The sequence below is a fragment of the Leptosomus discolor genome, chromosome 1, assembly GCF_034619465.1.
Source record: "Leptosomus discolor isolate bLepDis1 chromosome 1, bLepDis1.hap2, whole genome shotgun sequence".
NCBI classification, from domain to species: Eukaryota; Metazoa; Chordata; class Aves; order Leptosomiformes; family Leptosomidae; genus Leptosomus; species Leptosomus discolor.
This window is the reverse complement of record NC_141391.1, coordinates 208,099,217-208,112,102: the sequence shown is the minus strand read 5'-3', so window position 1 is coordinate 208,112,102 and position 12,886 is coordinate 208,099,217. Positions and strand designations below refer to the sequence as shown.

Here is a 12,886-nt window from a genome sequence, read left to right as displayed (position 1 = left end):
TTTCCATCATGGAACTTGCCACTGTGTTGTGGTTTAACACCAGCCAGCAGCTAAGCACCATGCAGCCTCTCACTCCTCCCCCCGCCCTGGTCGACTGGGACTCAATATTGAGAAGCAAACCATTTGGTAGGAAACAGGCAGTTATTGGGGTGTGACAGATCTGACCTTCACTTGCCATAAGCCATTGACCTGCCACTGACATTGTCCTGGAAGTCAGTGGTGGAATTTAAATCTCCTGAGCTGCTGCCCAAATCAGGGGGATGTTCCTTTTCCTTCTGTCTGTATCAATGCTGCACCACTGGGTTCCTAGTTCCTCAGTTATCTGTGGTACATTAGGATTTCCTTGAAAGAGCAGTTGGTGGAGCAGTCACTAGTGAGTGCTCCTGTGTGCTTGTTCTGTGAAGGCTGTGACAAAAAGGAGCCATGTTTATATAGAGAAGGAGTGTTTGGAAAAAAGATGGGAAATTGTAATAGCTTCTGTGACTGGACGGCTTAAACATGCAAAATAAGAACTTAAAAGTCCCAATTCTAAACATTAAAACATCTGCTACTAAAGTCGAGTGTATCCTGAAGAGTTTCCTGTCTACATGGACCCTTTCTACAGAACGACAGATATGACACAGAAGTTATGTCTTACTCCCCAAATGTTTCAACTTGACAAATGTAAAATAACTGTTCCAAGCAAGGATTTTACGTTTTGAAAACAGGAAAGAGCAAGAGGGTCCCTCTGGCCTTGGCTATTGGGGCTGTCTTATTTCTGGAAAGTCCTTGCAGACTAAATGGCCAGCTGCTTGCCACATTTGGCCAGATACGACTGTCAAAGAGGGCAAAGAAACAAAGTACTATTTTTTCTTCTTCTTGCCAACAGAGGAAATGTCTTTGCGTATGGAGTAGATGATGCATTTTGTGCATCCGTTTGCATGCACAGAGATTGCATAGCTTCCCTAATTTCCTCACTCAGTGCAGTAGCTAAATGTCATTAATTAATCTGTGCTTTGCTTTTATTACACAGAAGTTCTTCCAAACATTTATACAAAATTGTGTGATATATTTTTCAACAGGTATTGTGTGATTGTGTGATATATTTCTCAACAGACAGCTGGCAGTGAATATACATGCCTGTATCATTATCACATTGGAATAAAGTGGGATCTCCCATCACTTGCAGCACATGCCCCTTTTCACTTAAATCCTTAACTTTCTTGTAAATTGCTATTTACTATGTATAGTATTTATAGTTGTAAGCTGGCATACCTTCACATAGTCCATTAGCAAATTTTGAAGCAACAGAAAAAGGAGTGTTGGAGGGCTGTACACCAGCCTGAGAGGTTCATAACCGTAGAAGTTATAGAATGAGGTGAGCACGTCTCTAGGTGATGAATTTAAATCTCCACTCCGTGGCATCTAGTTGGACTGTTACCTGTAGTAAGATCTGGGAAATTCACAAATGCTTATATGGACTATTTTTTTTTTTTTTTTTTTTTTAAATTTCACATCTAAATTATATAACCCTCTTTTATTCATTTCTGGCTATGCAGTGGAGATTCAAGAGCTTGATCTGATAACCATGGGACTTTAGTGATCTTTGCATCAGTCTCTCCATATCCAACTCTTTTCTTTCCCTGATTTAGAATCAGTGGGATTTTAGCACACTAGGACAATTTGTTCAGTTTTCAAAAAGCCTGCCTTTATTACTCGTTCCAAAGGCTGGTTCTCTATAAATCTATCCATCTGCCCACATACCTGAAATACGAGTACTGCCAGCTTAATAGGTCATCAAAATATATACTGGTATTAAAACTCAGTAGTTTTGCACTAGGAGGTATAAATGCAGCAACATGGATAATTTCTGTGTAGAAGGTTAGTAATTCCATTGTAATGTATGTTCTTCTTCCACTTGCCTTCTGTAAATTACAGTAACAGTTTTTGTTTGCCCTTCAGTGTTGCCTAAGAGGGACAAAGAATGGTTGAGAATCCTGCTTTTATGATCATAAAATCATAGAATCATTAGGTTGGAATAGAACTCTGAGATCATCAAGTCCAACCGTTTACCTAACACCACCATGCCCACTAAACCATGTCTCAAAGTGCCACATATACACGGTTTTTGAACACCTCCAGGGATGGTGACTCCACCACTTCCCGGGGCAGCCTGTTCCAATGCTTGACTACTCTTTCAGTAAAGAAATTTTTCCTAATGTCCAAATTAAACCTCCCCTGGTGCAACTTGAAGCCATTTCCTCTTGTCCTGTCACTTGTTACTTGGGAGAAGAGACCGATCCCCACCTTGCTACAACCTCCTTTCAGGTAGTAGAGAGCGATGAGGTCTCACTTCAGCCTTCTCTTCTCCAGGCTGAAAAACCCCAGTTCCCTCAGCCTCTCCTCATAAGACCTGTTCTCCAGACTCTTCACCAGCTAAATGATAGCACTGTAGCCTTTCCCCTGTCCGTCACTGACAGCATATCTTCTAAAAAGCATCTGACTGATAGCAAAGGTTTTTCTGAGCAAGAAAATAGTGGGGTTAGCTTGAAAAAATATAGCAAGGCTTGCTCTCTCACTGTTCCTGAGTCTAATCTCATTTATCTTCATTTTTCAAACAGGACTTTTCGATTGAATTAAGAGCAATGTGTTACCATGTTTTTTTTGGTTTTGATAATCTAAGAAATATTGACCTATTTTGAAAACACTTTTTCCTCTTGCTACCTACAGCTTTCATTGTTGTTTTTTTTTTTGTGTGCAAGAACTATTTAGAAACTTGAGCAAAATGTAGTCTTAACTGAGGAGAGCTGGATGTAGATCTCCAAGATACCAAGTGACTTCAACTGGCACAGTTAAGTTCTACACCTGGGTTTTTAGATTATAAGACATTATCTAGGCAGAAGTCAGCCAATGGACCTTAAATTTGTGTGAGTGGTTGGGATAGAATCATAGGCCAGCCATGCAAGCCAGGCTCAAGCCAGCCAGAGCAGCTGACCTGAGTTAGCTACAGGTGTAGCCCATACCATAATGTCATGCTCCTTATAAAGGGAGGAGGTTTACTGAGGAGAGGGTGCTCCTATGGGGTTGTTCCTGTTAGGGTTTCTTTTCTCCCTCCTTTGCTTCTGCTGTGGGCTGCTCTGAGGACAGCGTGTTCATTTGGCTAAGCGTTTTCTGTTTGTACTGTTGGTGGTTTCATTAAATCTGTTGTACTTCTATGTATGGGTCCTCTCTCCTTTTTCATGATTCCCCTCCCTAACTGGTGAGGGTTCATCGGGTGATAGAGTGACTGTTATGTTTAGCCCCAGGTACAAGCTAAATGTAGACAGTGGTCTACAAAGCTATGGCATAGAATCTACTTTCCTTGAAGTCAGCAGAAAAAAGTTCCATCAGTTTCAGCAGGGAAAAGGCTATAGCGAGGCTGTCCTACATCTAGATCTCTTGGGTTTTTTTTACCAGTGTAATTGAGCAGTGATATGTTCTGCAAGTGTAGTGTGGTATACAAGTTTAATATAAAAATAGGTTTCAATGAAGTTAAAAGAAAGACTTTTTAGTCTAGCACTTGCTATATTAAGTTCTACTTGGAGTATAGCTAGGGGTGTACCTGTGAAAATCCTCTGACTTAAGGAAATCGTCTTACTTTAAGAAAAGAAAAAAAGGAGAGGGGAAAAAAAAGCTTTCAGTTCTGTCGGAATAGCTGGTTGGCTAATAGTGTAATGTGGATAGATGGCTCTGTAGTGTTCTGGCTGTTTGTTCATCAATCTGATGGCAGCCCAGGCGGTTGTACCCTCTAATTCCCCAGTAAATGACCTGTGTCTGTCTATCTTTAATCAGACAGTCCCCTTCATCATTTAAATCACTTAGAAGTCACTGTGGAAAGGCATGTGTGCACTCCTTTTGTCTAGCCATTGCTTGATGGGGGGGAAACCTGTGTGTGAGAGAAGGGGGTTAAAATCAATTGTGCTGCAAATTGTAATCACCTTTCAGTGGAACAGTTGTGGCAATGTTTGTGCCAGCCTAATAACGATAGCGCCAAACTAGCCTTTTGTACAGGCTTTCCGTTGGTGCCCTTTGCAGAAAAAAAATGACTGCTGCTGCTTTAAGTCATGGGTGCTCACGCTTGCTGTGACAGCTTTCCAATTGTTAAATAAACTCTGACCATGAGCAGCTGTCAGACAGATATTGCACTACTGGCTTCAGTTAAAAGGAGCACCAGACAAGCATTTGACTGCCTAAAGGCTCTTGTTTCATTAAGACACACATTCTTTTAAAAAAAATATAATGAGATAATATGATTCCTTAACTGAAGAAAAAAAGTTGTATTTTAGACATTCTTCCAGTTTTCCCATGAAAGAAAGAGGATGTGATTCTCCATTTCTGAAAAACACTCTGAGGGGCCTGAAATATCTCAAATGTACACTTTTGTCTGGTAGCAAGATGAGATAATTGAGATGCGGAAATACTGATGTTAGACCTTATTAATAATACTAATGATGTTATTTAAATTCTTGTGGGAAGGCAAGAGTAATTATACTGAGCTTCAGAGTTGTATTTTATTTCTGATATTAATCTAGAAAAAAAACATTCCAAAGGTATTACTTATTATTATGTTGGACCCTGTTGTACAGGCAAATAAGAAAAGGACAGTTTCCACTGCAGAAGGTCTAATAGGCTAAGATGAATGTGTAAGAAAACTGTCTTTTTAAGGTAAATATATAGTCAGTACTGGAAGAAGCATTATTATTTACATTTAAGTTACAGCTGGAAGGAAAATTGGCATTAAATTAGAATGGATGTTGATTACTTCATATTCCAATTTAGAAACTATTCCTGCCTACCCTAATCTGCCTCAAAGTCAAAGATGTAACCTAACTATACTGGAGAACCTGGACTAGGAATCAAAAGTTGTCTAGGGCTCTGCTAGAGGCACTATAGGAGATGGGTAGTTCAGCTCACCTGGCTGAGGATAGAATGGGTCAGTTTTGGAGATGCCTTTTTCCATTGACTGAAGCAGAAGCCTAGTTCAATTGCAAATTAAAACAAAACCCCAAAAAACCAAAAAAAACCCAAAAACTATTCTGGGGGACTGACTTTAGAAGGCAAGGGCTAATTGTGTGGAGGCAGGAATTCTAGACAATATATAAAAAGTTATTGAAAAAATCAAGAATATTTTTCTCAAGTTAGAGGAAAATGATCCATATTTTATTTACAAGTAATAGCAGTAATAAGTAATTCATGTTTTTAAGGGTAACTTCTTCCAAAATTTCAAGTTTAACTAATAAATGTTTTTACCATTCCATTTGCCTTTTTGGAGAGGAATATATCCAGTAAAAATACAAAGCAGTGGGAAATGAAAAAAGTCAATTTAAAAATCAATCCTCTCTGATTTTTTCTATTGATTACTCTTAGAAATAACACTCAAATTTTTAAAACTGAAATGGGTCATAAAAAAATCTCAGTGTGTTCAATTATTTATTTTATGCTTTTGAAAATACTGTTGGGTAATGGATTTCACTTCTTACCTTTCATACACTTCATTCTTTCACATAGAAAAATAGAAAGCATTAAAAAATGGAAGATAACGTTTTTTGTTTTTCTCCGTGCTTGTGCTTATGAGTTGGTACTGTTATCACAGGTACACATGATGGGCTCAAAACCATGGTAAATATACACAATAGTATCACAGGCAGAAGCTATAGTTAATGAGAAACCATGGTTACAACTTGCTAGTTCAATTTCTGCTACAGATTTTTTGTGAAGGCCTCTGACTCTTTGAGCTAAACTTTCAAGAAGTTCTTGTTTACTATGTCTGAGTATTCTCCTTGTGGGAAATAGGATTCAAATAGGATTCATGAGAGACAGTGTATTGATTGACAAGCTATCCATTATTGATTAAGAGGCATTTGTCTTGAATCTGTCACTTTTGTAAAACTCAGTGCCTAGGTTGCCTGTCTTCCTGCCATTGCTATCTGTACACATGTTATTTTGGGCTGCCAGAAGGCCCTTCATGTTAGATGTCACAGCCCTAAATCTCTTGTTTGGATGACCAATTGCTTTATTTTAAAGCATGAGGAAGGATCCTTTAGTAAAAGTACAAGTTGCAACTCCATAATAGAGATCATGGCCTTTTAAGACGTTGATTGTGGTTTAACAAAAAATGTATTCATGACCATGGAAAGAAGGTGTGAAATCAATCCTCCATGTTCTTAGCCTTCCAAATTTTCCATATTGCAGCAAAAAATGAAGCGCTCTTTTTTTTTTTTTTTCCTCTTTCTTACTTTCATGAGTAATCTAAGCAGATATTCTTTGGGTATCAGATTAAGGCTAGGAAATGGCTAGGGTAAATATATGTATCTGTTCCAGGTTTCAGAGCACAGAGCTGTGATAGTGACAGGGATGATACAATAGATGAGTTGGAAATCATACTTTCTGCCTAGGCAACCTTCTTCTGAACATGGACCTCATGAGAATAAACTTGTACCATGGCTCCTTTCCTACTGGAAAATGTGACATGGCACAGAAATCTGAAAGCTGTATTGGATCCAGTGCTTTTCCAAAGAGTCAGGTTTACCAGGCACAGGGAGCCAAGCATGCACAGCAGCAAATTGCTGCCTGTTGCAAAACAGCGGCCAGGAGCAGGCATGCATTGCCAAACCAGCTCATGCCACCTATGCCTGCTGCTGCTTCCTTGGAGTGTCTGGAGAATGCTACAGGCCAGAAGACTTATTCTGGTTTGTCAGCCTTCTCCCAGTTGCTGCTTTTTTTCTGCCTGTGCTATCTGTTGGGTGAGGGACCTCAAGGCCTGCAGGAAAGATGTTGGTGGCAGTGAGCTGCAGGTCAGGCAGGTTGTCCTGGCAGGGAGTGTACTTGCTACAGCTAGTAATAGGTACAATGGCATGCTTGGTTCACAGCTGGCTTAATGTGGTGGCCACCATAGAAAACTGTATGTGTATGAGAAGAATCAAGGCTGGGCAGAGGCTCTATTGAAAAAAAAAAAAGGTAAATTAGGCTCTATTGCATTTGGAAACAGACCTTGGTACCCATCAACAAGAGGCAGCTACAGTGATACACTTGATGGTGAAGACAGTGTCTGTAGTGGAAAGCACCAGGCAAACTCCAGCTGATGAAAAGTAAAAGAAAAAAGCAAGTGGCTTTGATTCGAATCAGCGAAAGAGAACACCATCAGGATGTAGCTGGAATATTTTGATCCATTCCAAGCTTATTATTTTTTTAGCAATCCAAAACAAGTCTTGTACATTTTGTATTCAATTTTGGCAACATATTCTGACTTTTTGCCCTTTTCTTGTGCTGTGTAATTGTATGCAAGTTCCATTTACTTGTGATCTGATTGGATGTCTCTCTTCTTTTTGGTTTCTGTAGGATAAAATCATGGGTAGATAAGATGCAGGAAGATCTTGTAACGTTAGCACGAACTGCAAGCGGAGTTGACCAGCTTGCTGCGGTGAGTAAGAAGATGCGCCTTAGACTGCAATAACTAGAAAGTGAAGTGAATGGTGTGTGTCATCGAGGCATTACGAACATTTCAACCCAACATAGTAAAAATTTTTGTGGAATTAAACTCTGCAGTGCTTACTGAGAAATTAATAACACAGACACCCATCAATTCACTGTCTTGATGTTGCAGCACTTGCTTATTGCTAATTTTTAATCAGCTTTGCAGTATCAGACACAGCTCACCATCTTTGCAACACTTCCACCGGAAGCAAGTGCTTTTATGTTATACGTTTGTCAAAAACGGTATCCAGGAAGCAACCATTCTCGGCAGTGGAAAATTCTGCTCTCTATTAACAAGGAAGACTTTCTGCCGCGTATTTCCTGAAATGAGGGAGCTTTTGGTTACAATAAACGTAGATGAGAATGAAAACTACTTTTATTCAGCTGTTCCAATTTATTTTTAACCCAAAGTGTGTTTTAGGGAAGAATTTACAATTCTTCTGTCATTGAGAAGAAACTTTTGTGCTGTATTCCATTCTTAGAAGGTAAAAACACATCTGAGATTGCAGAAAAAATTAAATCACAATTTGGAAAATGTCAGGATTACACTGCCTGTATGACTTCAGTATGGAACCATTTTGCCCGGCATTTCCATGAAAAGACCACATAACAAAATAGATAATGAAAAGCCAAGAGATTGATGCTGTCACATGCTCCCCCCTCCCCCCTGAGGGAAATGTTAGTTTATGTAGTTAATATTCATCAAACTTACAAGCTGCTAGAACAGTCTTATAATGAGAACTGCTAGGCAAACATAATACTTAGTGCTATCGGCTATACTTTATACTATAAAGTATACCACAGTGACGTTCATTTCATGCTGAGGGGAAAAAAAAGTCTGTGAATACTGTAGGTAAGTTTCTTTTTGAAAGCCCAAATTTATAGTAGACTTCAAGCAAATAATAACTTATCTCAGAGGGTATCCACAAAGTGATCAATATGTGTTGTAATCCTAGGATTAAAAGCATGAAAGGGAGGTGTTTCCATGTAAAATATCTGTCTATATCAAAGCTGTTTGTTTGACCTAAATGGCATGATGTCTTTCTCTAACCACAACGTTTTAATTAGCTCTCTTGCCTGCAAGGGGGAATGCAAAGCGCTGTGAGGTGTGAGCCACGCAGCCACTCCCTCTTTCCTCTTGTTCACAGCCTATTGTTGCTTTCCCATTTCTGAATGACATCCTTTTTTTCCCCTGCTCACTGCCTATTAATGTTTAACCAGATCTCTTCTGAAATGAACCATGATCTTGGAAAAATGGAGACTACAAGATGTGAAAAACAGCATGCTTGCATGCCTGTCACTTTTATTCACAGAACTTGCCTTCAGTTGCTCAAGCCTTAAAAAAAATTAAGTCAGACTGAATTTCCAGCTTTGTTTCTCACTTACTGCTTCTTCTAACTCCAAAACTGCTTGGACCAAGTCTGCAATCTTAATGTTTTTGGAAAACCTAAAAAAATAAATACGTTTGCTTGGTTTTTCTGCCCCTCCCTCCAAAGGTAGAATGGTTAATACGAAAAGGAGCAGAGTGCTCCTATTATAAAATAGTAGACATGACTTTCTGTGAATAGCTGTAGTACTGGCATACGTAGGCTTGGAAAGCTGTGCGTTGGTCAGGAAGATTTTTGGTGGGAGGAATGTCTTGCCTTGTTCTAGGGAAAATCAATTTTAATTTGGCCAAGTGATGAGGTTAAAGCTCATAGCAAGGACATGCAACACATGATAAGCATTTTGCAGCCTGGTCAACCTCTCCCTGGACTCAGGGAAAGAAGTTCCACTAACTCAGCTGAAGTTACAATCTGTGTCTGCTTCATACAATTGAATATGAAGATTTCTAAAGTGTCCAAGATAGCTCTCAAAGTAGCACAACTGCTACATTTTTCAGCTGGAGTGAATTAGCTCTTCAAAAACCAGGGTTTTTTCAATTAGCAACTGCCATGCTAGTTCATGGTGTTTCCATAACTTGTTAAAGATATCTTGGGGTTCATCAGTGTTACATGTGCTTGTATGTGCATTGGATGTCTGTGGATCTTTGTGCTGCAGGATGGTCTGTTCTGAAGAACTGTGAAATATTTTCTTCTGGCAATTGTGGAAAGGTATAGGAGCGCTGCTTGAACTCTCAATTAATTTGATTTTAGACTCTTAAACAAAGAGATTGTAAAACTTAGTGTAATATGTACTTCCAAAGGAATAAAAAAATTCAAATCTGAAACACCACTAAACTCAAATGAAGGTCTTGTTAGGTGAATCACAATGTTAGGGGTTGGAAGGGACCTCAAGAGATCATCTAGTCCAACCCCCCTGCCAGAGCAGGACCACATAGAATAAATAGATCACACAGGAATGCATGCAGGCAGGTTTTGAATGTCTCCAGAGAAGGAGACTCCACAACCTCTCTGGGCAGCCTGTTCCAGTGCTCTGTCACCCTCACAGTCAAAAAATTTTTCCTTATGTTAATGTGGAACCTCCTGTGCTCCAGCTTGCACCCGTTGCCCCTTGTCCTGTCATTGGACATCACCGAGAAGAGCCCGGCTCCATCCTCCTGACACTCACCCTTTACATATTTATAAACGTTAATGAGGTCACCCCTCAGTCTCCTTTCCTCCAAGCTAAAGAGACCCAGCTCCCTCAGCCTTTCATCCTAAGGGAGATGTTCCACCCCCTTCATCATCTTTGTGGCTCTGTGCTGGACTCTTTCCAGCAGTTCCCTGTCCTTCTGGAACTGAGGGGCCCAGAACTGGACACACTATTCCAGATGGGGTCTCACCAGGGCAGAGTAGAGGGGGAGGAGAACCTCTCTCAACCTACTGACCACACCCCTTCTAATACACCCCAGGATGCCATTGGCCTTCTTGGCCATGATGGCACATGGCTGGCTCATGGTCATCCTGCTGTCCACCAGGACACCCAGGTCCCTTTCCCCTACGCTACTCTCCAACAGCTCAGCCCCCAACCTATACTGGTACATGGGGTTGTTCTTTCCCAGATGCAAGACTCTACACTTGCCCTTGTTGTATTTCACTAAATTCCTCCCTGCCCAGCTCTCCAGCCTGTCCAGTTCTCACTGAATGGCAGCACAGCCTTCTGGTGTGTCAGCCACTCCTCCTAGTTTTGTGCCATCAGCAAACTTGCTGACAGTGCACTCTGTCCCTTCATCTAGGTCATTGATGAATATATTGAATAGTACTGGTTCCAGTACTGACTCCTGAGGGAATCCACTAGATGCAGGCCTCCAGCTAGACTTTGTCCCATTGACCACAACTCTCTGACTTCTTTGCTTCAACCAATTCACAGTCCACCTCACTACCCGATCATCAAGACCACAATTCCTCAGTTTAGCTGCAAGGATGCTGTGGGAGATGGTGTCAAATGCTTTAATGAAATCAAGATAAACCACATCCACTGCACTACCATTCATTATCTATCCACCTGGTTATATCTTCATAAAAGGCTATCAAGTTGGTCAAACATGAATTCCCCTTGGTGAAGCCATGTTGACTGCTCCTAATGACACTCTTATCCTTGATATGCTGAGAGACAGTGCTGAGGATAAGTTTTTCCATCACTTTTCAAGGGATGGACGTGAGGCTGACTGGTCTGTAGTTACTCGGGTCCTCCTTCTTGTCCTTTTTGAAGACTAGGGTGACATTTGCTTCCCTCCAGTCCTCAGGCACTCACCTGTTCCCCAAGACTTACCAAAGATGACGGAGACTGGTCTGGCAATGACTTCCACCAGCTCCCTCAGCACCTGTCGGGGCCCATGGATTTATGTATGTCCAGCTTGCTTAACTGATCCCTAACCCAGTCCTCATCAACCAAGTCAAACTCATTCTTTATCCTGACTTCCTCTGGGGCCTCAGGGGTCTGGGGCTCCTGAGGACAGTCTCCCGCAGTATAGACAGAGGCAAAGAAGACATTCAGTAACTCCACCTTCTTTGTATCCTCTCTCACCAGGGCACCCACCTCATTCAACAGTGGGCCTACATTGCCCCTAGTGTTAGTTCTGTCTGCAATGTATTTGAAGAAGCCCTTGCTGCTTTCCTTGACCTCCCTTGCAAGGCTTAACTCCAAGGAGGCCTTAGCTTTCCTAGTTGCCTCCCTACATGCTCTGACAACAGTCATATTCCCCCCAAGTTGCCATCTCCCCCTTCCAAGATCTATAGACTCTCTTCTTCCACTTGAGTTTGCCCATCAGTTCCCTGTTTAGCCATGTGGGTTTCCAGGCTCCCTTTCTTGATTTCCTACCCGCTGGGATTCTCCGATCTTGAGCTTGGAAAAAGTGGTCCTTGAATATAAACCAACTCTCTTGGGCCCCTTTACCTTCTAGTGCCCTGTCCCATGGGATTTCCTCTAGCAATTTCTTTAAAAGGCCAAATTTGGCCCTGCTGAAGTCCAAGGTTGTGATCCTGCTTGGTATTCTGTTCCTACCGCACAAGATCCTGAATTCCACCATGTCATGGTTGCTGCAGCCAAGGCTGCCCTCAACCTTCACCGCTTCAACCAGACCCTGGTTGTTAGTGAATATAAGATCCAGCAGTGCTCCTCTCCTATTTGGCTCATCCACCATTTGCATCAAGAAAGTACCATTGATGCACTGGAGGAACCTCCTGGACTGTGAATGGATAGCTGTATAGGCCTTCCAGCAAATATCTGGGTAGTTAAAATCCTCCCATGAGTACCAGGGCCTGTGATTTCGAGGCTGCTGTCAGCTGCCTGTATAAGGCCTCATCAACTTCCTCATCCTGATTAGATAGCCTCTAATAGACACACACAACAGTGTCTCCCGTGCTAGTCTGCCCCTTGATTGTCACCCACAAACTTGCAACCCGCCCTTTATCCATCCCTGGCCAGAACTCCATACATTATACTTGCTGTCTCACGTAAAGAACAACTCCACCTCCTCGCCTTGTTGGCCTGTCTTTCCTGAAAAGGACATAGCCATCCATGACCACATTCCAGTCATGTGAGCTGTCCCACCATGTCTCTGTGTTTGCCACCAGATCATAATCTGTAGACCGCACACAGATTTCCAACTCCTCCTGTTTATTCGCATGCCGCGTGCATTGGTATAGAGGTATTTGAGGGAGTGAGCTGAGCACACTGACTTCACACTAGAGTGATGGGAGGCCTAATACTAGAACATTGCCCTGCTGAAGCAAACCCAGCTACAACCCCATCCCCCTTCAAATCTAGTTTAAAGCTCTATGTATGAGCCCTGCTAATTTTTGCCCTAGGTGAAGAGCAGACCTGTTGAGATCAGTACCTATGTAAAAGTCTGATATATCTGATCTGGGGAGAGCTTTTTTGTGTTTAAGGTGTTTACATTCAGTATGTACTCAATTTAATGTTTAAGCAGAGGAATCTCCTCAGTGAATTCCCTTTTCTTTGTTTATTGACA

At 41.4% G+C, this 12,886-nt stretch overlaps 1 protein-coding gene across 5 annotated transcripts in view; it reads left to right on the top strand.

Moving 5' to 3' along the window:
- CACNA2D1 (calcium voltage-gated channel auxiliary subunit alpha2delta 1) overlaps positions 1–12,886 on the top strand; it is a 428,163-nt gene that overhangs the window by 49,703 nt on the left and 365,574 nt on the right. For all 5 annotated transcript variants that reach the window (XM_086474480.1, XM_086474471.1, XM_086474465.1 and 2 more), the window contains exon 2: positions 7,357–7,438. In XM_086474480.1, the coding sequence (XP_086330606.1) occupies positions 7,357–7,438 (82 nt within the window). The remainder of the gene's footprint in view (positions 1–7,356; positions 7,439–12,886) is intronic.